Genomic DNA, 18954 nt, shown 5'->3' on the forward strand with positions numbered 1-18954 from the left:
CCATAGCGTGTTCTAGTCACTGGAATGGGTGGCCCTGAAGGACCCTTCTAATAAAAAGAACTTTGTACTGTTGACGTACTTGCAGTAGGCAAAGAGCTCATCAATGGCAGGGCTGAGGTGGATGGAGGGGGTGGCATGGATGGTGTAGCTGCTCACTTTGCCATCGACAAAAAGAAGGCCGATGCTAATCATTTGATCTTGTTTTTTGGCTAAAATTTTGACGCTAACGTCATTTTCATGGACCTTTGGCGTGCAGGGGGCTGTGCAGGTGCTGTTGTACGTAGACTCTGGGACTTTGTGCTCCACCTCTCTTACATCAACCACCTTAACCCCAAGGATGGCGGTGAAAAGTGAATAAAACTTTTTGTACCAACTGTATTGATAGATAATTTGCTGGTTTTCTACTTTTTCTGTCGTTTGTAGCGTCTGCTCCAGCTCTACTTTTCTTATCTGCGATGTTTTTAGCTGTGCTCGCATAGATTGAAGCGTTTCTTGTGACACCTCTCTCTGCCTGTCAGCCTGTTCTATCTGCTGGGCTAGCTCCTTGATGTCTTTCAGGTTGTCTTCATTGTTTTCCTTTATTTCTGCAAATTCTTTCAACGTTTTTTCCTGTTTTAGTAGCTCCTCAATTCTTCTAAGCACAGCAGCTTCCTGGGCTCTGCTCTGCGCAAGTACCTGCACTCTCTCCTCCAGCTCCCGCTTGAGGAAGTACTCCTCCTTTGAAAGCCTCTCAATGGTCTCGCGAACCCCCTCGACCTCTTTCTTCCTCTGGATGAGCTTGGGCTTGATGGCTTCTTTTTCCACACTCTCGGTGCTATCAACCACCTTATTTAGAAGAATTGATTTGTGAAGTATCTCAATGTAGTTGAACTTTATGTTGGACAGGTACTCCTTAGAGTGTCTCATATCGTGTTCTATCGTATCGTACATGCTTGTTCCTTCCATACCTCTCTTGATTTATAAAAAATAATAAACACTAATGAAGACAGAGCCCTAGACGATGCTTAGTTTTGAATGGTTTATTTGTTCAAGGGTGGTAGAGGGTCTGGATCACTGGGAGGGTTTCGTGATTTCGTGATTTCGTGATTTTGCGATTTCGTGGGTTTAGATTTAAATGGGTCGGGTGGTTGTTTCTTTATGCGCATTGGCTAGCTCGGTGGCATAGGCACTTACGCGGTCTTCAAGAGACTTGGTGGTCTTTTCCAGCGAGTCTAGCTTCTCTCGGAAAAGGTTCATAAGGCTTGAAAGTCTTCCCAGGCGTACCTCTAGCTCCGTATGCGTGTCATCCTCTCGGTCTTTGTTCATTAGAAAAATAAAAGTATTTCCTTAAGTGGCTAGCCTATATGAAACGGGTTGGTGCTGAGTAGCTGGCTTTTGGGGCGGAGCATTTCTCAAACAGGTCCTTGGGCACGAGGTATCCGTGCATGTGTGGCTTGACCTCTTTTCCGATTTCTTTCTGGAGGTTGAGGGCGTAGAGGTCTTCTTGGGTGAGGAACCGGTAGTGGTTGAAGTAGGTTTCTTTTTTCGCCTCAAACATTTCTTCGGTTGAGTGTTCCAGGTAGCTGCACCACTTGGGGATGCCTCCAAGCTCTGGGACGTAGTAGGTTTTCATGTCCGGGGAGTCTCCTCCAATGAAGAGGATGCCCTCGCTGGTGGCTGAGGCGTTGATCTGGAAGCCTGGCTCGGCTGAGGCTAGTGTTTTTCCCGTTTGGCGGCTCCAGACTTTTACTGCTTTTTTGTCTGTTGTGATAACGGTTTTTTTTTGAATTTGGATTTTCTTAATTGGGAAGTCATTGTTTTGGTCTTTTTCAAGGAGCGGTTTCGGGCTTCTAAGGTCGTAGAGTGCTGAAAGGCCTTCGTGGGTGCCAACGCCGAACAGGAGCCCGTCCTCGGAGAAAGTGCAGCTGGTTGCGGCAGCTGACCCAAGCGATGAGGTCCGGATAGATGTTTGGCTCCGCGCATCGATAAACTCAAACTCCCCGCCCTTCCCACAGGCTCCGTAGAGAGAGTGGGTCGTGTTTAGGGCAATGCCTTCAATGTCGCTGACTTTGGTGGCTATTGGGGCAAGAAACTTGCCCTCCACCGTGGTAAATCGGAAAATAGAGGCTTCTTTTCCCGACGCAAGCACTTCCCCTCTGACAAGGTCTGCTTTCATGTCTCGGCACTCTTGTGGTAGATCTACCGTGTAGTACTTCCCAAACTGTGTGTGGAACTCTAGCTTTCCCGTTTTATGGAGGAGTGCTAGCTTTTTCCAGTCTTGGCCCAGCGCAGCTATTTTTATCGTTTCTTCGTCGGTGTTTCTTTCAAACTTTTGGGTGTGCCCAAGAAGGTCAAAAACTGCCATGCATGGTTTGTAGGATCCTGTTCCAATCACTGTTTCCTGGTCCTGGGTTACTTCCAGGGTGTTGCAGGAAGAATGAAACTCAAAGCCGTGGAGTATGCAGACTTCAGTGCTGTTTACCATTGTAAAAAATTTGCAAGCTGCAAAGAGTGTCCTAGTCTCTGCCCCAGCCCCTAAATTTGCTTCTCTTCCAAAAGAGCGCTCATGGACCGCTCCGAAACAGAAACCGTACAGAAAGTTTTATTGGTTAGGCTTTTGTTGGGTGCTTTTGGGGGTTGTTGAAATTTCTTGGGTTTTTATCCAGGTTTGAGCCATATCAATAACGGCTTCTGGAAACCCGGTGTGCTTGGCTACGTTTAGTCCAAAGGAGCTGTCCCCGACGCCGTCCTCTATCCTGTACGTCATGATTGGCGCTGTTTCCGTTTGAATGCACCCAACTCTTTTGTTGGTGATCCCTGGAATGGTAGAGAGCTCATAGAAGTGGGTGGCAAAAAGAGTGAGAGACCCAAGGGTGATGATGTGCTCGGTTGTTGCCTGGGCAATGGCGTAGCCGTCTGCATCGCTTGTTCCGCGCCCTAGTTCGTCAATGATGACGAGAGAGTCTTTGGTGGCACTGTTAACGATTTTTGAGATATCGATCATTTCGGCCATAAAGGTGCTAATGTTGCTTTCGGGGGCGTCTGAGGCCCCAATCCGGAGAAAAAGCGAAGAAAAGATAGGAATGCGGGCCTCTTCGGCCGGAACAAAGGATCCAAACTGCGCCATAATGCTAATCAGAGCCACTGTTTTAAGAAACGTCGTTTTTCCGCCCATGTTGGGCCCTGTAATTAGGCAAAACCTGGTGTCTGTAAGGGCCAGGTCGTTTTTGGTGATTTCTGGGGGAGTCAGGCCGTGCTGCTGCTGTCTCCGGTGAATGGCTGGGAGGAGTGGGTGGTAGGCCCCGCGGATGGAGTACTCCCCGTCCGTAAGAGTGGGCCGGGTGAGGTTGTTTGCCTGGGCAAAGAGGGAAAGACTGGAAAACACGTCAATGGCTGCAATAAGATGGTTGATGACTTCGAGCCAGCATCGGTAAACTTTGATGGTGTCTCTGAGGTCGGAAAGGACCTTGTGTGTCTCCTGGATGCGGGCGGTGTCTGTTGTTTTTATCGCGTGGTCTAGTTTTCTTATCTGCTCAGTTGTAAAAAGAACGCCTGATTTTTGTGCTGACAGTTGGATAAATCCCTTTCCTGAGATAGCGTTTAGTTCGGCTCTTGGCATTTTCAGGTGGTATCCATGCGTTGGCGTGTTTTCAAGCTTGACTTTGTGTTTTTGAAGCTGCGAGCGGACAATCTCTCGGCTGTACTCAAGAAGAACCTCTTTTTCCTGCGCTGCCCTCTGGATGCTAAGCGAGGCAAGTTTTTCGTTGTAGGTTTCTCTGATCTCAAGCGTTTCTGGGTCAATAACTCTGTGAATGGCGTCCACCACCTCCAAGCACGCATGCTGGGCCTCGGCAAGCGTGCCCACCTCAAACTGCATGCTTTTCACCGGCGTAACGGCTTTTAGGAGTATTTCCGTTATTTCAAGTGACTTAAGAATCTTGAGAATCTCTGGGAGTGTGGCTGTTCCTTTTTCCAGCTTTTTGCAGATAAGCATCGTGTCCGGCACCTTGGCTAGTGCTTGTCTCACTCCCCCAGCCAGAAGCTGCATTTCTTCAACAATTGAGTGCCTTCTTTCAATTTCCTCCCTGTTCGTGTGCGGTAGCCGGATAAACATCCGGAGGAGCCTTTTTCCCTGGACGCTCGCGCACTTAATCTCCTCCCAGAGACTTACCTCGCCATCTAGAAGCGTTCTGGCCACAGTAGCGTCCATTTTCATTGTTTCAGTAACTATACCAGTATTTTTTTCATAATCATCAGTTACAAGGTTTAAAAACTTTTCGAGTACCTGGGTAGACCGGTGCTTGCTTCCAACACTTTTTAGAGGACCTACATGCCGGTGGCTCACACCCATGGCACCAAGCACTTTTTCAAGTGTTTTGTCCTCATAAACCACTTCCTTTATGTTTTGCTCGTAAAGTATCTGCACCAAGTTGCTGAAGATCTCTGAGTCCTGAAAGGTAAAAATGTCTAGCGTCTTGGCAATCGTGCAAATAGAAGACACCTCTACCCCTACCAGATGACTTTCTTTTGTCAAAACAATCCCAGCTATTCTGGCCGTGTCTGTTCCATCAACCAAACACTCTGCAAAGTCCGACCAGTTGCCTGGGGAGCCTACCCGGATGCGCACCTCTCGCCCATTTATTTCGGCATACTCTTCAACCAGCGCTCCTTTTTTCTTGATAAGTGCTGAAATGATGCCTCCTATTTGCTCAGAAGGTATCTTTAGGTCGCCTTCTCCCTTTTCTCCAAGTATGTCTCTTACTTCTGCCGCATCCTCTCGGCTGACAATGTAATGCTCGCCCTTCAGTCTAAGCTTAACCATGCAGAAAAAAACTCACGGCATTTATTTCCCGACGGACACCCTCACCACACCGCGCCACACACCTCACTCGATCTTCTGGGTCCATTCTGCAAACTCTGCCAACCGGACAATGCATTCAAGCTGTGAGGTCTTATTCGCATAAAGCTTATCTTAAATTAGAGCAATTAACTTACCTTTAACGAACGAGTCAACTGCAAAAAACACAGTTTCTCTTCTTTGGAGGCTCATGTACTCCCGGATGACTTCGTTTTCTTCTGGGTTCTTGTATGCTAAAAGAAGGAACAGGTCGTTAGGCTTGGATATCCCCTCGTTCATCTGGACGCACTTGCGCCCGAACAGCAGCGCTTTTTCAGGTTCTCCATTTCTGATTAGCTCAATGAATTTTTGCGAGTGCATCAAAGAAACCATATCGGGTGCATCTGCTGACACCGACGGAAAGGCATCCAAAAGCAGCGTGTGGGCCAGCTCAATGTTCCCAGCCAGAATGGCTTCTTTCATTTTTCTCCGAAAGCCTATGCTTGAGTCGGGAGCATCGTGGAGAGCTTCGAGTGTTTCTGTGTAGCACTCTGCGCGGAGGTAATCCAAGACCAAGCCCATTTCCTTTGTTTCCTTTCTTTGCATTTGTTTTGGCTAATATTACGCACAATATATGCACCTGCCATGCCCCACTATATACGGCACTAGGCAGGCGAGCGGGTGGGGGGAAATGGGCCGTTATCCGTGGAGGTCTTTTTGAAACAGCACCTCTGCCTTTTTCAGGGCAGCAGCCGGGCTCACGGAGAGTGCTTGGAGCGTCGAAAAAACCTGGTGCGAGGGCTGCCCAATGATGGAGCGGCGAAGAAGCATAAGCGTGGCCGCGCTGAAATAGGGGAGCATCTGGTACTTCGGCGCCTCAAGAAAGAACCTGTCCCAAAGCACCAAAGTTTCAGGAACGGAAAACTCCGACGAAAACATCAAAAACATCCATTTGAGATGAAAAGAGGTCGTCTCAAAAAGGTTCAGCTTGCTAACGGCTGCGTACAAACCTTTGTCCTGTTTTTTGAGAATGCAGAGTATCTTTCGAGCCTGGCCCCGAGCCCCAACGGAAGAGTCGTCCATTTTTTCCGAAAAAAGGTCTCCAAGATCTACCATAAGATTGAAAAAACAAAAATATGTAACTGACTCAGAGAACGTGCTCGATATCTCCAAGTCAATGACACAGTAGAGCAGGGCACACAGAACGTTCATTCCCTGGACGTACCCAACCGTTTTGTTGGTGGTAGAGTAGACCCGGAGAACTCGGCGCACGCTTTCTCTTTTGATTGATCCCGAAAAATCGGGCAGATCAAGATAATCACCCGGAGTGTCTGGGGCACAGCCAAGAACCTTGGTTCGTGCCATGTCTTTGTCAATGATTTCGGCCGAGTCGTGCACAATTAGCGCGCCTGCCGTGTCCAAATAAAGCTCGTACAGCCGCTTTCTTTCAGCAAAATGCTCGTTTGGGTCTTTTTCTTCCAGGGGCCCCGCATGCAAGGCCCGCATCCACGCAGCTGCTCTTTCCCGCATATACACATACACCAGGATAGTTTTTTTAATATGAAACAGAGGGTGGTGCTAGCTAGCAACGGCGCGGACAAAAACGTCGCAATCATTCAAAACACGGGGGATGACCTTGTTCCTCCACTCCGGCTGCAAAGAGACCCTCTGCTTATCATCCAGGACGAAGAGCCGCACCCTCTGAACCCCCAAAAGATCGTCCGAAAGAAAGCAGAGGTCCTTGAATACCAAAACTCAGAGGAGGAAAAAGAGCACAAAGAAGAACGCACCCCCTGGCTGCTTGAAGATAACGAGCAAAAAGCATTTGTTGGAAGGCACGTGCAAACCCGAATCACAGAGGACCACAAAAGCACCTACTACGTCATGGTAAAAGAAAGAAGCGAAATAAAACTGTACCGAGTTGGGCGCTGGTACAAGTTTTCTCCAAAGATCCAGTACGAGACACTGACCCTGGAAGAGGCCGAAGCGAAAATGCAGCGCAAGACCAAAGAGCCAGAGCCGCAAGTGGCAGAAAAGGAGGAGTACCGAGAAGAAGAGCTTGAGTACAAAGAGGTGTTTGACGACGACGACGGAGAGGTGGACCTTGAGCGCCTGGGAAACCTGAAACGCAAAAAGCTCAACTCGGCCGGCAAAGACCTGAAAAAGCTAGTGCAAAACTACGAGCTCAACTCCTCCGACTCGTCGGAGGAATCATCCTCAAACGCAACAACCTCCCCGGAAAAGAGCAAGGACGCCCACGCCGCCCAGGACATCACCGAGCTCGACATAAAGATCCATTTTACGTCAGGTCCCATTTCCATCAAAAGCCTGATTGATAAGTTCAAAATGCGGTTCAAGGCTCACCCACAAAGCAAAGAAACACTCAGAGCACTCATCAAGCGCATGTGCAACATCCGAACAGATCCAAAGACTGGCGAGAAGCTTTTGGTTTTAAAAGGGAGTGTTACAGAAGACAAATAAAGAGAAACAAACACAATTTATGTTGAAAGAGGAAGAAAAGGGAGACGCAAATCAAGAAGAAAAGCGTATGCAGGCAATATATGAGCTGTTTTTGTCCGAATTTGAGTACAAGTACGATCTTGTGCTATGGTCGCGAACATTTAGGTACCTCGTAGACAATACGGTTAACCTAAGCCTTATGGACAAGCACATATTCAACGTGCACGTGCTCTTAAACATAGAAGCAATTTTGACAATGCAGAGCGAGCTTGTTGCCTCAATGATGGAAAACTTTCAGTGTGATAACCCGGACGCCAAAAGTAAGTTTTTGTCCTTAAACATCAGTGCTGAAAAGATGGTTTCTGTGTGCAATGCGTTTATAGAAAGGAAAGACGTGCTGCAGAGCGCATACATTGAGTACGCGAACAAAGTGCCCAAAGCCACCGATGTAATGGACAAAATTATCAAGGAAAACAGTCTTTTTGACAAGGAGCTGGTAGAGGTGCTGCAGCGAGTGGGGAGGTTGCACTTGGGGTGCACAAACTTCATTCTTCGGCCGATGCAAAAAATAACGAGATATCCGCTTTTATTCAGGGCAATCAAAAAAAGAGGGCGGGTGGCCGAAGTTGAGAGTTTAGATCAGGCGATTGCAGCGATTCGGGAGATAAACATCAAGGTCAATGAAAACGTCCAGTACTCAACCAACTACTTCTCGATGTACCACCTGCTGCACAGCATCCTCCCAGACAGCGGAAACCAAAGAACTCTCTCGTTTGGGGCCAGCCAGAAGGAAAGGCAGCACATGCGCGAAGAAGAGGTATCTCTGATACTCTCAACTGAAAAACGGCCCGTTACCATCGTGGTTCTCGACAATTGTGTCTTTTTTCTTGAAGCGAGCAGAAGTGTTATGAACAACCCTCTAACACTGAGCAAAAGGCGGATACTCTATGACATAATGCCGCACTGCAACCTGAAGGTTGAAAGACTTTCAGGTAGTGGGAACAAGATTGGAAACATTCAAATGAAAATAGAAAGCGGCCCAGACACCTACACCCTTGAGGCTCTAGACTGGGTTATTGACGGGCTGGTGCAGTCGATCAATGAGTGCATCAAGGCCGAAAAGGAGAAGTTCATTGAAATAACGGTCAATAGTTTTGAGCTTGAAATATCCCGAAAGGGTTCTAGTATGGTGATAACCGAGGAAACCGGGGCAGAAGAATGCAGGGCAGACACCGAAACCGAAACCGGGACAGACACCGAAACCAAACCCGAAACCCGGGCCGACTCCCCAATACAGCCGTTCAGCCTGGCAGGGCTGGGAACGATAGTTGTGGCAAGTGAAAGCGGCTTGGAGATATCAACACCTGACAAAAGACTCATCATGTCAACCAAAGAAACAGAAAACGTGATGTACTTCAAGGAAATGTCAATGCTTCTGTACATCAGAAACCGGATGCTCTATGGCGTGGTGTTTGGGAGGAATGATGACATAGACGCCCCAACTAAGAAAATCACTGGCAAAATTATGTCTGCATTCATTGGCCACACCACCGACACCCAAACCGGGGAAGTTAACCGCTTTGCAGTGGCCAAACAGATAGGCTACCTTGGCTCTGAGGAGCTCTTAGTTATTAAGCTGGAACAAACAGGTCCCAACACATTCTCAAGCTATCTCCATCGAAGAATGTACATTGCCGGAGATATTAACGACGTGTCTTTTTACGGCAAAAACATTGCAATAGCCTCCAACGACTTTGAGCTGATCAACCTCCTTGATCTAACCACCCAGGAGCTTCTTGACCCCCTTGACGTCACCATCAACCATTATGTCACCAAAGCCAAATCAAAACCTATTTCCTCAAAAAAAATAACCGAAAACATTTACCTGATTATTTTTGACGACATGGGCTTTTTCATTAACCGCTTCGGAAGCAGGAAAATGGCCCACATACTCTTTCTGTGGTTCATGCGCGTCCATCAGGTGGAAATGTTTGGCGATTACATTGTTGCCCTGGGAGAGAAGCAAACAAAGCTCTACACCACAGAAGATGGCATTCTTAGGGGCATAGTGGATATAGACGACGGAAAAGTTTTAAGGCACTCAAAATATCTAATCATTTACAACGATACTCATTTTTACCGGTTATTACTACCGAACAAGAACAGCCAAGCACAATAAAATTTTTATGTTCAAGAGGTACAAGCTCCGCCCAAAGCCACAAAAGCCGCTTTCTCTCAGAGCACGCTCAGTGGGCGTCTCAAAACGAGTGGACGATGAAGTTTTGAAAATCACCGCCATGCTAAAACACTCCTCCTCCACCGTGCGAATGAGAGGGGCCCGCGAGGCTGAAAAGCTCCAAAATGTCTCGGAAGAAATGGTTCGCGAAATTATGAAAATGTCAAAAAGTGAAAAAAAAGACGTTAGAGCAGTTTTCTACACAGTGACGGACAAACTCCTCAGCAAAGCCCTCCCCGCAGAAAGCAAAGTTTGGGAAGAGTACATCTTTCTCTACATGAGCGTTATGTTCACCTGCACCGTGGTCGACGTGCGAAAAGACGCCCTCTCCCTCCTGGGCCTGATCATTAAGTACTTCCCAGCAAAAACCAACACCATAAAAGAAGACCTCCACAAATGGCTCGCCAACGACTCAAAAATCGTCAGCTTAGACCCGCAAATGGCCCACTGGAACAAAAACATTCTCCAAAGCATGGAGCTCCTAAGAACCCTGAAAAAAAGCGAGCCAGCAAAAGCCTTCTTTACAGACACCATCTACCTTCTTCACACCCACGTAATTGTTAACGATTCGTCTAAAAGATACTTCAACGAGTAGGTCTCCTTTGCGCCAGCACCGAGCCTCGGCACCTCTCAGCTATTAAATATAAATATCCCAAATTATTTTTTCACAATATGTCGGGGGCTTGCTACAACTGGGACGTAGAGCATAGGTTTGGAGACAAGAACCAGTTTGGAGAGTATTTTACATCCCACAATTTTAACTGGCGACTTGTGATGGTCTCAGCAGATAGACACCTTGTTTTTCTTGAATATTTCGGGTATCTTCCTTTTGAAGTGTTCACTACCTACACCCTGCACATCAAATACGAGGATGGAGAAGAAGAAGAAAAAGAAGTGATTTTTGCATTTGACAACTACCAATCAGACTTTGGAACAGAAATCAGCCCCAAAAAAACGGTTAATGTCCGTTTGGAGATAAAAACAGCTATCAGGTGCTACGAATCACCGAACGACACGCCGTACGCAGGAATGATCAACCTAGGGTCCACCTGCTATCTAAACTCGCTGACTCAGACGCTTTTTCACATCAAAGGCTTTGAAAGAGAGCTTTTCAAGCAGAAGCCCGAGGGCAAAACCTTGGAAATGCAGAAGCTGTTCTACCAGATGGAAAGGGAGACCACGTACGTTGACACCCTCGACTTTGTCAAGGTTTTTAAGCTGAAAGAGTCCATTGATGACCAGCAGGACATCCAGGAGTTCTGCAAGTCCCTGCTTGACGATTTAGAGAAAGAGGCAAAGGGGACCCCGTTTTTTGCCTACCTGGAAGACACTTTTTATGGCAGCACAGCCTCGCTGATTGAGTGCGAAAAAGGGTGCAAGCGAGAAATAACGGAAAAGTACAACGACATCCAACTTGGTGTAAGGTCGCCGTTCCAGCAAAGCACAGTTGAAACCTTTGAGGATGCTCTGCTTGAGTACATCAACACCACCCAGCTGGAAGAGCCGAACCTTTACAACTGTGAAAAGCACGGGTACGTTAAAGCCACCAAAAAAGACTACTTCAAAACCTTCCCCCCCGTCCTCTTTTTCCAGCTAAAGCGATTCAACATGAACTATGAAACAGGCCACGTCTACAAAGTCAACGACTACTTCTCCTTCCCAGACAAGATCGACCTTTCACCCTACACCCTTGAGAAAGGCCAGAAAAACGTCTACTCCATCTACTCAGTGAACGTCCACCACGGCGATGGAATGGGCGAGGGACACTACTACGCATACGTCAGGAAGGGGAGGGAGTGGTACAAGTTCAACGACTGCTACGTAACCAAGTCCTCCAAGAGCGAGGCCATTCGGGGCACGTACGGTGGAAGGCACGAGTACAAGAACAAGTTCAACATTGCCAATGCCTACTTCCTGGTGTACATCAAGGAAGAGATGGAGGAAGAGCTGCTTAACGGACAGGCCGACTTTGTCCCAGAGGTAGTGAAGGATCTCATTGAGAGGAACATGTTTATGACAGAATTTGCCGTTATCAGTATTTACACCCCAGAAACGGTTAAGGGCTTCTGGGGCCTTGGGGCGCTCAGTCTTACCAACCAGTACATGTGCAAGGGCCCGGTTCAGACCAGGCTGGAGCGGGCCCACACGCTCAACCAGCTCAAGGCCCGGGCCAAGAAGGCGCTGGGCCTGCACACCCCCGGCCTAGACAATGTCTACCTCTACTCGGTGACTGAGGAGGGGGCCTTTTCTCTTTTGGACGAAGACGCCATTAAGACGATTGCCCACCTGCCCACCACCACGATTTTTGCGATTGAGGCAACGGGTGAGATTCCGCGGGAGAAAAGCACACTGCTGTTTGTAAAAACGGAAAAAGCCGTTGAGCAGCCGTACGACCTGAAAGTGGTTGCATCGGTGCGCGATGTTTATCTGGTGAACCGGGAAGAGAAGGTTTCCAAATGGCTGGACAAGTACTGCAACCACCTGCCAACGGCTCTGCTGGAAAAAAACGGCCAGGTACTTGAGGTTGATCGAGATAAGACGTTTTCAGAGATTTTTGAGGAGGACATGCCCATTATTGTTCTTAACTCGGGGAAAGAGTCGCTATCAGAGTACTTCAGCGAGGTCAGCAACTACAAAATAGTGACGGCCACGGTTGACGAGCAGATTGCGGTGCTTCTCTGGGTGCCTAGGCAGTGGGACGGTGAAAACCTGGCCAAGCTGCTTGCCGAGGAGCTTAGGTCGGAAATGTTTGAGGTTACCTGTGCAGACGAAGCTGCCATTGCCGTCACAACCAAGCCAGGCTTTGTGGCAGTGAAATGCGCCTTTTTTGGAGAAGAAACGGGCAACCCCAATGAGGTAAAGATGCAAACCCTGATTGTGCCCAAAACCATTCAGGGCAGCGAGCTGATTGCCCTGGTTCAAAAACCCGACCTAGCCCCAAAAGCCAAGCTAAAGATTATTGAGGCATACGCTGGAAAAGAAACTGTGACGGTCTACCGGGCCACAGAAATGGTATCGCCCAAGCCCGGGGCCGCGCTGACCATCCAGACGATCAGCAAGAAGAGCTACGCCGAGGCCGCTGTGAAGTGCGAGGGCGTCGTTGTGGGGTACCCGTTTTTAATCAACGCGGGAAGGAAAAGAAGCGTAATGGAGACAAAGAGGAAGTATGTGAACGGAGAAAGCCTTCTGGTACGTGTGTCCCCAAAGAAGCAGACGTCTTTATCAGATGCAGATACCGTTAAAAAGATTTGCAGCTCAGATAAGTTCATTTTTACAATCCACTGTCTTCCCAAGAGCTAGGGAGGTAATAAACACACCACTAGGTGAAGATGGGCTCAAGGTCTTAGCAGTTGACGTTTTTGGGGCAGATGTTATGGACTGATTTTTTAAGAACAGATACTTTAAACTAGAAGGTATTTTTTTGTTTATTTATGAGGTTCAAAATAGTCGATGGGTCCAAGTCTTTTATCTATGAGGCAGGCGAGGGGGAGACAGTTGCTGAAATGTACGAAAAGATCCAGACCAAGCTGCAGAAGCACGTGTTCATTTTTAAGCGGGTGCCACGGGTGCTTATTGAGTGTTCGGACGCAGCTATCTCCTCGGTGCTGAGTGATTTAGAGTGTTTGTACACGGACAGCTCCAAAAGCATCCGAGGCCCTGTCCAAACGGCTGAGAACACTCTTATCGACCAAAGTCTGACTTTTTCCGTGTTTGTGGTTCCAAGCGACAACTCGTGTCTCTTCCACTCGCTCAGCGAGCTTTTGAGCGCGCGGAGCAGTGGGGAGCTAAGAAAAATGGTGGCAGACACCATATTGGGCAATCCAGAAGAGTTTTCTCCGTTTCTGGAAAAAGAGCCTTTTGCCTACTCGAAATGGATTCTTAACAGTGACATTTGGGGGGGAGCAACAGAGATAACTGTTATCTCCAAGATCTACACCACCAAGGTCTGTGTTATCGACCCAAACCTACAGCCCATCAACTTTGGCGATGACTTTAGATCGGTTGTTTATTTGATGTACACGGGCACCCACTACAACGCAATTATTGCCAAGGATAAAGCCGGGGTGGTTCAGAGGAAGTTTCCCCGGGGCGACAATAACATTCTCCAGAAAGCCAAAGAAGCAGTTAAAAACTTTTCCACTTGAACACACTAGTCAGGTGAAAAGCAAATTTTTAAAACCTGATAGGAAGCTTATACCAACATATCATTGGTTGAAAAAAAGAGTAAATCAGAAAGGAGAATGTCGGCCCAATGATCAACGGCTTTGGTTTTTATCATGAATAAATAGCTGTGGGTTCACAAAAGATAAGAATGAGAATATCAGTAGTAGTTTTTGGAATCTTTGCCATCCTATTTACTCTCCAATTTGCAACTGTCAACTGTAGCAGCGAAGAATCTTCTTCCTCAGAAGAAAGCAGCGAAAGCAGCAGTGTTGAAACATCCTCCTCTGAAGAAGTGTCCTCATCTGAAGCATCCGAAGCATCCGAAGCATCTGAAGCATCATCCTCAGAGGCGGCATCTGGGTCATCTGAGTCAGCAGCAGGGTCTTCCGAGGCTTCTGGATCAGCATCTGGATCATCAGCCTCCGGCTCAGCTTCTGGATCTTCCGGCTCAGCCTCCGGTGCCTCTGGATCTTCCGGCTCAGCCTCCGGTGCTTCGGGGTCTGCAGCAGGTGGAAAGGGTAGATCTGAATCTGCAATGGGATAAAGTGTAAGTAGGTGTGGGGGCCCTCACCGGCGTAGCCGTTAGGAGTTCTGATTATTTCCGACTAACATTTCCTTATAAAGGTACTTGTTACTAGCAGAACCACTGCTGAATAATTGTTAAAGTGAATAAACGCTTTTATTTATGTTTTTCTACTGGTGTGGCTGGTATTTCCTTATACGGCATGATAATTGGGTTTCTGAGCTTTTCAATGCTTTGTCTGAGCTCCTCCCGTGTGACCCCTCTAAAAAGAGACAGAACTTCTGCGTTGGTGAGGTAGGGAGTCCCTGTGGTAAGAAAGTTGGCCATTGAGAACATTTGCTCCACACAGTTGGTTTCAGCTGTGTCTGCCATGGCTACTTTTTTGTACTCTTCCAGTAGAGACAGTGCTTTGCTAAAAAGAATGCCTGGAGTAAGGTTGCTGTGCGCCTTGTTGATTCGAATCGAAAACATTCCGTTTTCTGTGTTGGTTACGCTGTGTGCTGAGGCATCTATGGTCTTTGTCTGTTTCAGGTAGTAGTTAACAAGGTTTTGTAGCAGCCAATAGTGTATGTACCTTTGAGACTGCCTCCCGGGGGCTACAAACCCGAACACAAGATGGGTGGCTGTGGGTCCTGCCCCCGACCCTGACCCTGGTCCTGCCTCCAACCCCGACTCCAACCCTGCCCTTGGTATGTCTGCGGGGTGGTTTCGGGCCAAGGCAACCATCTGCTGATGTGAAATACCACCTGAGCCCACCAAAAAAACGGTACCACTTGTTTTTGGCTGCTGGTGCAGATGGGCTAGATGTGACATGCCTATCTGTGCAATACTCTCCGGCGTGCCCATAATGCTCCTCCCCCCTCCTTGCCCTGGCAGCAGCTTGTATAGCTGGTCAAGCTGGTCTTCAATTGAACCTTTCATGGTGTGGTACTCTTGTGTTACAACCGCCTTCTCCTCTTTTAGCAGCTTTGGATTGAGCCTCCTCCTAAGAGCGCCTAGAAGCATTGGCACAAGCTCTTGGCTGCTGCTGCCTTTCCCCTGGCCAAAAACTGAGACGTAGTTGTGTGATGTGTGTCCTGAAACTGACACCCCCTGTTTTTTTAGCTTACCGTGGTCCATATCTCTGATAAGCATGTGTTCGAGTAGGTGGGCCGTCCCCTCCGGCACCCCCCCCCTCTCCATCGAGGCTCCACCTTTGACAAACACCCCCACCGCATACTTGGTTGTTGGCAAGGTTTTTGTGGCAACAGTGATTCCGTTGTTTAAGAGAGTTTGGGTGTATGTGGGCTGGGCAGGGAGCAAAAACTTCGGCAGAGCAAACCAGCTTGCAACCATTTGTTCTGTAAAAAATATTGGTGCAAATTTAGCTTAACTATCTGGTGGGGGCCTCTGGGTGTACAGTTGTTAAATGGTACAAGCTTCACCGCACCAAAACATCTCACATCTTGACTATTTCGAAAAGCTGTCTGTCTGTGGTGGTGTTGCTTTGGCACAAACTACCGACCCATTGTTTACTTGCCATTTATATTTATTTCAACCCTTACTCAACACTGTTAATGTACGGGTTGTTACGGGCTGGTAAAAAACCAAGTTTTGAGGATGGTTATGTTAACGGAGGAAATCTTGAAAGAGCACAGGACATCCTCATCCTGGGCCTCCACGGCCTTACAACCCGAACTAACCATCTCGCTTTGGTGGCAAGGACAATAAAAGGGGCGTTTGGGTTTTTTGAAGAACTCAAGCGTTCGGGATGTTATTTCCAGGTGTGGCTTGGTCTTCGGGTATAGCACGTCATCTGTCGGGGCACGTCATCATAGCGCGTCATGTGTCGGGGCACGCCATGTGTCGGGGCACGTCATCATAGGACGTCATGTGTCGGGTCACGTCATCATAGTACAACTTGGAGACAGATGCATGTTTTTTATTTTGCGCATCATTTTATAGGCACTGAACCTTATTTGATTGTGTATTAGGCCGTGAACCTTAAATTCGGGTTATGGGTTGGGCACTGAACCTTAAATTCGGGTTATGGGCTAGGGATGGGGCCACCACGACACGGCCCTAGTATTTGTTCCTTCTGATCAGGTACGCTTCACTGTGTTCCATGAACTTTTCCTTAACTGCATTGAACATGCGCTTAAACTCTAAACAATTGCCTCTCGTTCTTTGAAACACCAGCATAGACTCCTTCCCAATGCTTTTACAGAACACCTCTCCACCAATCGGGTTCTTGTTCCCATCTACAGTGCTAAAAGACATCGCTGTGCCTGAAACCTTGTGCTGGATAAGCACCTCGTCAAAAGACCGGGCAAGCATCCCCAGAGAAACCTTGGTGTCCATGTGCGTGTAGAGTCTTGTGGCAATCGGGGACTTATCATAGCTCATAAACACGGGCTGGGAGGAGTACTCCTTGCCAGCGGGAGAAATGCAAAAGTCTGGCTGCGAGAAGGCCGGGTCCACTGCAGGCGCAAGCTTGGCCGCAATCATCTCGGGCTGCCTCACCAGACCATCTGGCCCACTGTACAGGCTTTTTGACGCCATCCACGGGTTCAGGCCGATTTCACTAAGCCTGATCCGCTTAGAGGCGTCAATGCAAAGCATGCTCTCAATAAAGACCTGCCTGCTCTGTGCCAGCAGGTTGAACGGTGTGAAGTCCCTGGTCTTTTTCAGCTTGTACTTCTCAAAGGACGCGTCCCCAGCACACGGCTCGGCCCACGGTATGACCCCAGTAAGCATCACCAGCGCCACCATCCCAAAGGACCAGACATCAACCTGCTCCCCATCATAGCTCTCAAGGAAAACATCTGGAGCCATGTAGTTCGGGCTCCCACAGTGCTTGGTTAGAGGCCTGCGCCCGTAAGCGTCCCTGTAAATCGTTGAGCACCCAAAGTCTGCCAAAAGAAGGTTGTAGTTCTCATCAAGCAAGATGTTTTCCGGCTTGATATCGCGGTGGCAGAGGCCCTGCGAGTGGATGTACCTCAGAGCCGAGTGCAGCTGCTTCAGATAGAGGTGGCACACGTCCTCAGCCATTCCACTCCCAGGCTCAATGTAGTGGAACAGCTCATGACCCACTGCATAGTCCATCACCAGGTAGACGTACGGCCTGTTAACGTACACAGAGTGCAGCTTAACGATGTGCCTATGGGCAAGCGCTTTGTGGATCGCGCTCTCCTTTTTAGCTGCCTGGTGCCTGGCTGGATCGTCGGCTAGGATGATTTTAACGGCATATTCAGAGCCGCTTGAGCTACGAGCTTTTCTTACCACCCCCGAGCCTCCATATGCTACCACGTTTTCAAGAACCAGGTTGGGCACTCCGTGCTTACTCCACTCAGCTTCTTCAGTCATAGCCATAGTCATATGAAAAATTTATTCCCTCCATAAAATAGTCCCCGTCCCGTCTCCGCCTCTGTCCCCGTCCCGTCCCCGTCCCCGTCCCCGTTTCAGGGCCTGGGCCTGGGCCAGTGCCTGGCACGGTGCTAGACAAAGTACTGCAATAATACCTGCTTTGTCTCTTTAGGCGAAAGCTTCTTACCCAGCATGAACGGATGCGCCAGAAGCGTCTCAATCTTGGCCCGGCTATGCCTGTCCCTATCTAAGCATAGATGAATAAAAGCAACGAATTCCGGGGTTGTTCCCTCGTGAATAGGAATGTACAAGTTTCCCTCTATAAACTTCCTGTACTTGGTGTAGTCCTTGGCCCCCTCCCCCGTCCGCTTGATTCCATCCTGGTCTCTTTTCTGGAAGAAGCTTGTGTCCCGGTTGGCCATAAAAACGGCCATCATCCCAAGACTCCAAATATCTGAGGAAAAGCTGTGAATGCTCTGGGTCCATACCTCTGGAGCCTTGTACGGGAACGTCCCATAGCTTCTTCCTGGAAAGACTATCTCGGGGAGAAAGATGCCTATTCTCCGGCTAAACCCAAAATCAATTATCTTATAAACGACGCGTTTGTCCTCCTCAGAGTAGTTCCCCATGACGTTTGCCAGCTTTAGGTCCAAGTGCATAATGCCTTTGCTGTGCAAGTACTTAAGACCGTGCAGGATGTCCTTCAAAATCACTCTTATTTTTTCTTCATCTCGGTCTATCTCCCTGGGAGAGAGCTTGAAAGCGAGCGGCTCCATAAACAGCCAGAGAATGTCCTGGGTCTCATCAAGAGCATTCTTGAAGAGCGTTCGGTAGCTAAGGTACGAGGTCATCACGTACTTATTCTCCATCTCCAACGATATTTCTTCCTCTTCTGGCTTATTCTCAAGTTTTAGTATAACCCTTTTTATGATCAGGTCCTGGTCCTTCGTCCACATCTTGTGCAGCTTGTTTCTTATGAAGAGCTCTTCAACGTCGCCGGTGTACCGGAAGACGGCCGTTCTCTCCGACATTCTTATTGGGATGAGGTGGGGAATGGTGTTGATGTTAGCAAAAGCAAGATTTTGCAGCTTCTTTGTTTTGTGCAGCTGGCAAATGTCTACCTCATCGTCTATCTCCTCCAGCACTTCAAGCAAGTCGCCGAAGTACACTGCATTCTCAGGCATTAGTATTAAATTATTTTTTCTTTGAAATAAAAAGTAGAGAAGGCTTAAAATAATAGCTATCTGAACCACCACCAGAAGCACCACCTTCTTTCTTTTGAGCTCTCCTGTAAGGCTGCTTTTTCCCTGGTTTAATCTATGTGTGAAGACCATTCGAACCTACTAGACTGCCTAATATTTTTTGTTTATTTAATTTAAATATCCATGAATTGCTAAAACTATATATCTT

At 48.1% G+C, this 18954-nt stretch overlaps 14 protein-coding genes across 14 annotated transcripts; 5 read left to right on the plus strand and 9 right to left on the minus strand.

The window, feature by feature from the left end:
- Positions 1–12: 12 nt before the first annotated feature.
- Positions 13–945, minus strand: NEDG_01512 (uncharacterized protein; the record flags this gene model as incomplete). Its single annotated transcript, XM_067688930.1, has 1 exon — positions 13–945. The coding sequence occupies one exon, from the start codon at positions 943–945 to the stop codon at positions 13–15; it is 933 nt and encodes a 310-aa protein (XP_067544517.1).
- A 165-nt stretch (positions 946–1110) lies between these two features.
- On the minus strand, positions 1111–1305 carry NEDG_01513 (uncharacterized protein; the record flags this gene model as incomplete). The annotated part of the gene is made up of 1 exon (XM_067688931.1): positions 1111–1305. The coding sequence occupies one exon, from the start codon at positions 1303–1305 to the stop codon at positions 1111–1113; it is 195 nt and encodes a 64-aa protein (XP_067544518.1).
- A 34-nt stretch (positions 1306–1339) lies between these two features.
- On the minus strand, positions 1340–2464 carry NEDG_01514 (ribosome biogenesis protein ENP2; the record flags this gene model as incomplete). The annotated part of the gene is made up of 1 exon (XM_067688932.1): positions 1340–2464. The coding sequence occupies one exon, from the start codon at positions 2462–2464 to the stop codon at positions 1340–1342; it is 1125 nt and encodes a 374-aa protein (XP_067544519.1).
- Positions 2465–2581: 117 nt separating this feature from the next.
- Positions 2582–4801, minus strand: NEDG_01515 (DNA mismatch repair protein MSH2; the record flags this gene model as incomplete). The annotated part of the gene is made up of 1 exon (XM_067688933.1): positions 2582–4801. The coding sequence occupies one exon, from the start codon at positions 4799–4801 to the stop codon at positions 2582–2584; it is 2220 nt and encodes a 739-aa protein (XP_067544520.1).
- A 150-nt stretch (positions 4802–4951) lies between these two features.
- Positions 4952–5422, minus strand: NEDG_01516 (uncharacterized protein; the record flags this gene model as incomplete). The annotated part of the gene is made up of 1 exon (XM_067688934.1): positions 4952–5422. One exon carries the CDS (start codon positions 5420–5422, stop codon positions 4952–4954), a length of 471 nt encoding a protein of 156 aa, XP_067544521.1.
- A 93-nt stretch (positions 5423–5515) lies between these two features.
- NEDG_01517 (uncharacterized protein) lies at positions 5516–6346 on the minus strand (the record flags this gene model as incomplete). Its single annotated transcript, XM_067688935.1, has 1 exon — positions 5516–6346. One exon carries the CDS (start codon positions 6344–6346, stop codon positions 5516–5518), a length of 831 nt encoding a protein of 276 aa, XP_067544522.1.
- A 30-nt stretch (positions 6347–6376) lies between these two features.
- NEDG_01518 (uncharacterized protein) lies at positions 6377–7297 on the plus strand (the record flags this gene model as incomplete). The annotated part of the gene is made up of 1 exon (XM_067688936.1): positions 6377–7297. One exon carries the CDS (start codon positions 6377–6379, stop codon positions 7295–7297), a length of 921 nt encoding a protein of 306 aa, XP_067544523.1.
- A 19-nt stretch (positions 7298–7316) lies between these two features.
- On the plus strand, positions 7317–9455 carry NEDG_01519 (uncharacterized protein; the record flags this gene model as incomplete). Its single annotated transcript, XM_067688937.1, has 1 exon — positions 7317–9455. One exon carries the CDS (start codon positions 7317–7319, stop codon positions 9453–9455), a length of 2139 nt encoding a protein of 712 aa, XP_067544524.1.
- A 7-nt stretch (positions 9456–9462) lies between these two features.
- On the plus strand, positions 9463–10107 carry NEDG_01520 (uncharacterized protein; the record flags this gene model as incomplete). Its single annotated transcript, XM_067688938.1, has 1 exon — positions 9463–10107. The coding sequence occupies one exon, from the start codon at positions 9463–9465 to the stop codon at positions 10105–10107; it is 645 nt and encodes a 214-aa protein (XP_067544525.1).
- A 77-nt stretch (positions 10108–10184) lies between these two features.
- On the plus strand, positions 10185–12812 carry NEDG_01521 (ubiquitin carboxyl-terminal hydrolase 7; the record flags this gene model as incomplete). Its single annotated transcript, XM_067688939.1, has 1 exon — positions 10185–12812. One exon carries the CDS (start codon positions 10185–10187, stop codon positions 12810–12812), a length of 2628 nt encoding a protein of 875 aa, XP_067544526.1.
- Positions 12813–12943: 131 nt separating this feature from the next.
- On the plus strand, positions 12944–13657 carry NEDG_01522 (ubiquitin thioesterase OTU1; the record flags this gene model as incomplete). The annotated part of the gene is made up of 1 exon (XM_067688940.1): positions 12944–13657. The coding sequence occupies one exon, from the start codon at positions 12944–12946 to the stop codon at positions 13655–13657; it is 714 nt and encodes a 237-aa protein (XP_067544527.1).
- Positions 13658–14355: 698 nt separating this feature from the next.
- On the minus strand, positions 14356–15534 carry NEDG_01523 (mitochondrial-processing peptidase subunit beta; the record flags this gene model as incomplete). The annotated part of the gene is made up of 1 exon (XM_067688941.1): positions 14356–15534. The coding sequence occupies one exon, from the start codon at positions 15532–15534 to the stop codon at positions 14356–14358; it is 1179 nt and encodes a 392-aa protein (XP_067544528.1).
- Positions 15535–16260: 726 nt separating this feature from the next.
- Positions 16261–17556, minus strand: NEDG_01524 (serine/threonine-protein kinase Chk1; the record flags this gene model as incomplete). Its single annotated transcript, XM_067688942.1, has 1 exon — positions 16261–17556. The coding sequence occupies one exon, from the start codon at positions 17554–17556 to the stop codon at positions 16261–16263; it is 1296 nt and encodes a 431-aa protein (XP_067544529.1).
- Positions 17557–17675: 119 nt separating this feature from the next.
- On the minus strand, positions 17676–18878 carry NEDG_01525 (uncharacterized protein; the record flags this gene model as incomplete). The annotated part of the gene is made up of 1 exon (XM_067688943.1): positions 17676–18878. The coding sequence occupies one exon, from the start codon at positions 18876–18878 to the stop codon at positions 17676–17678; it is 1203 nt and encodes a 400-aa protein (XP_067544530.1).
- Positions 18879–18954: the final 76 nt, after the last annotated feature.

Source organism: Nematocida displodere (assembly GCF_001642395.1).
Source record: "Nematocida displodere strain JUm2807 chromosome Unknown 5, whole genome shotgun sequence".
Classification (NCBI taxonomy): domain Eukaryota; kingdom Fungi; phylum Microsporidia; genus Nematocida; species Nematocida displodere.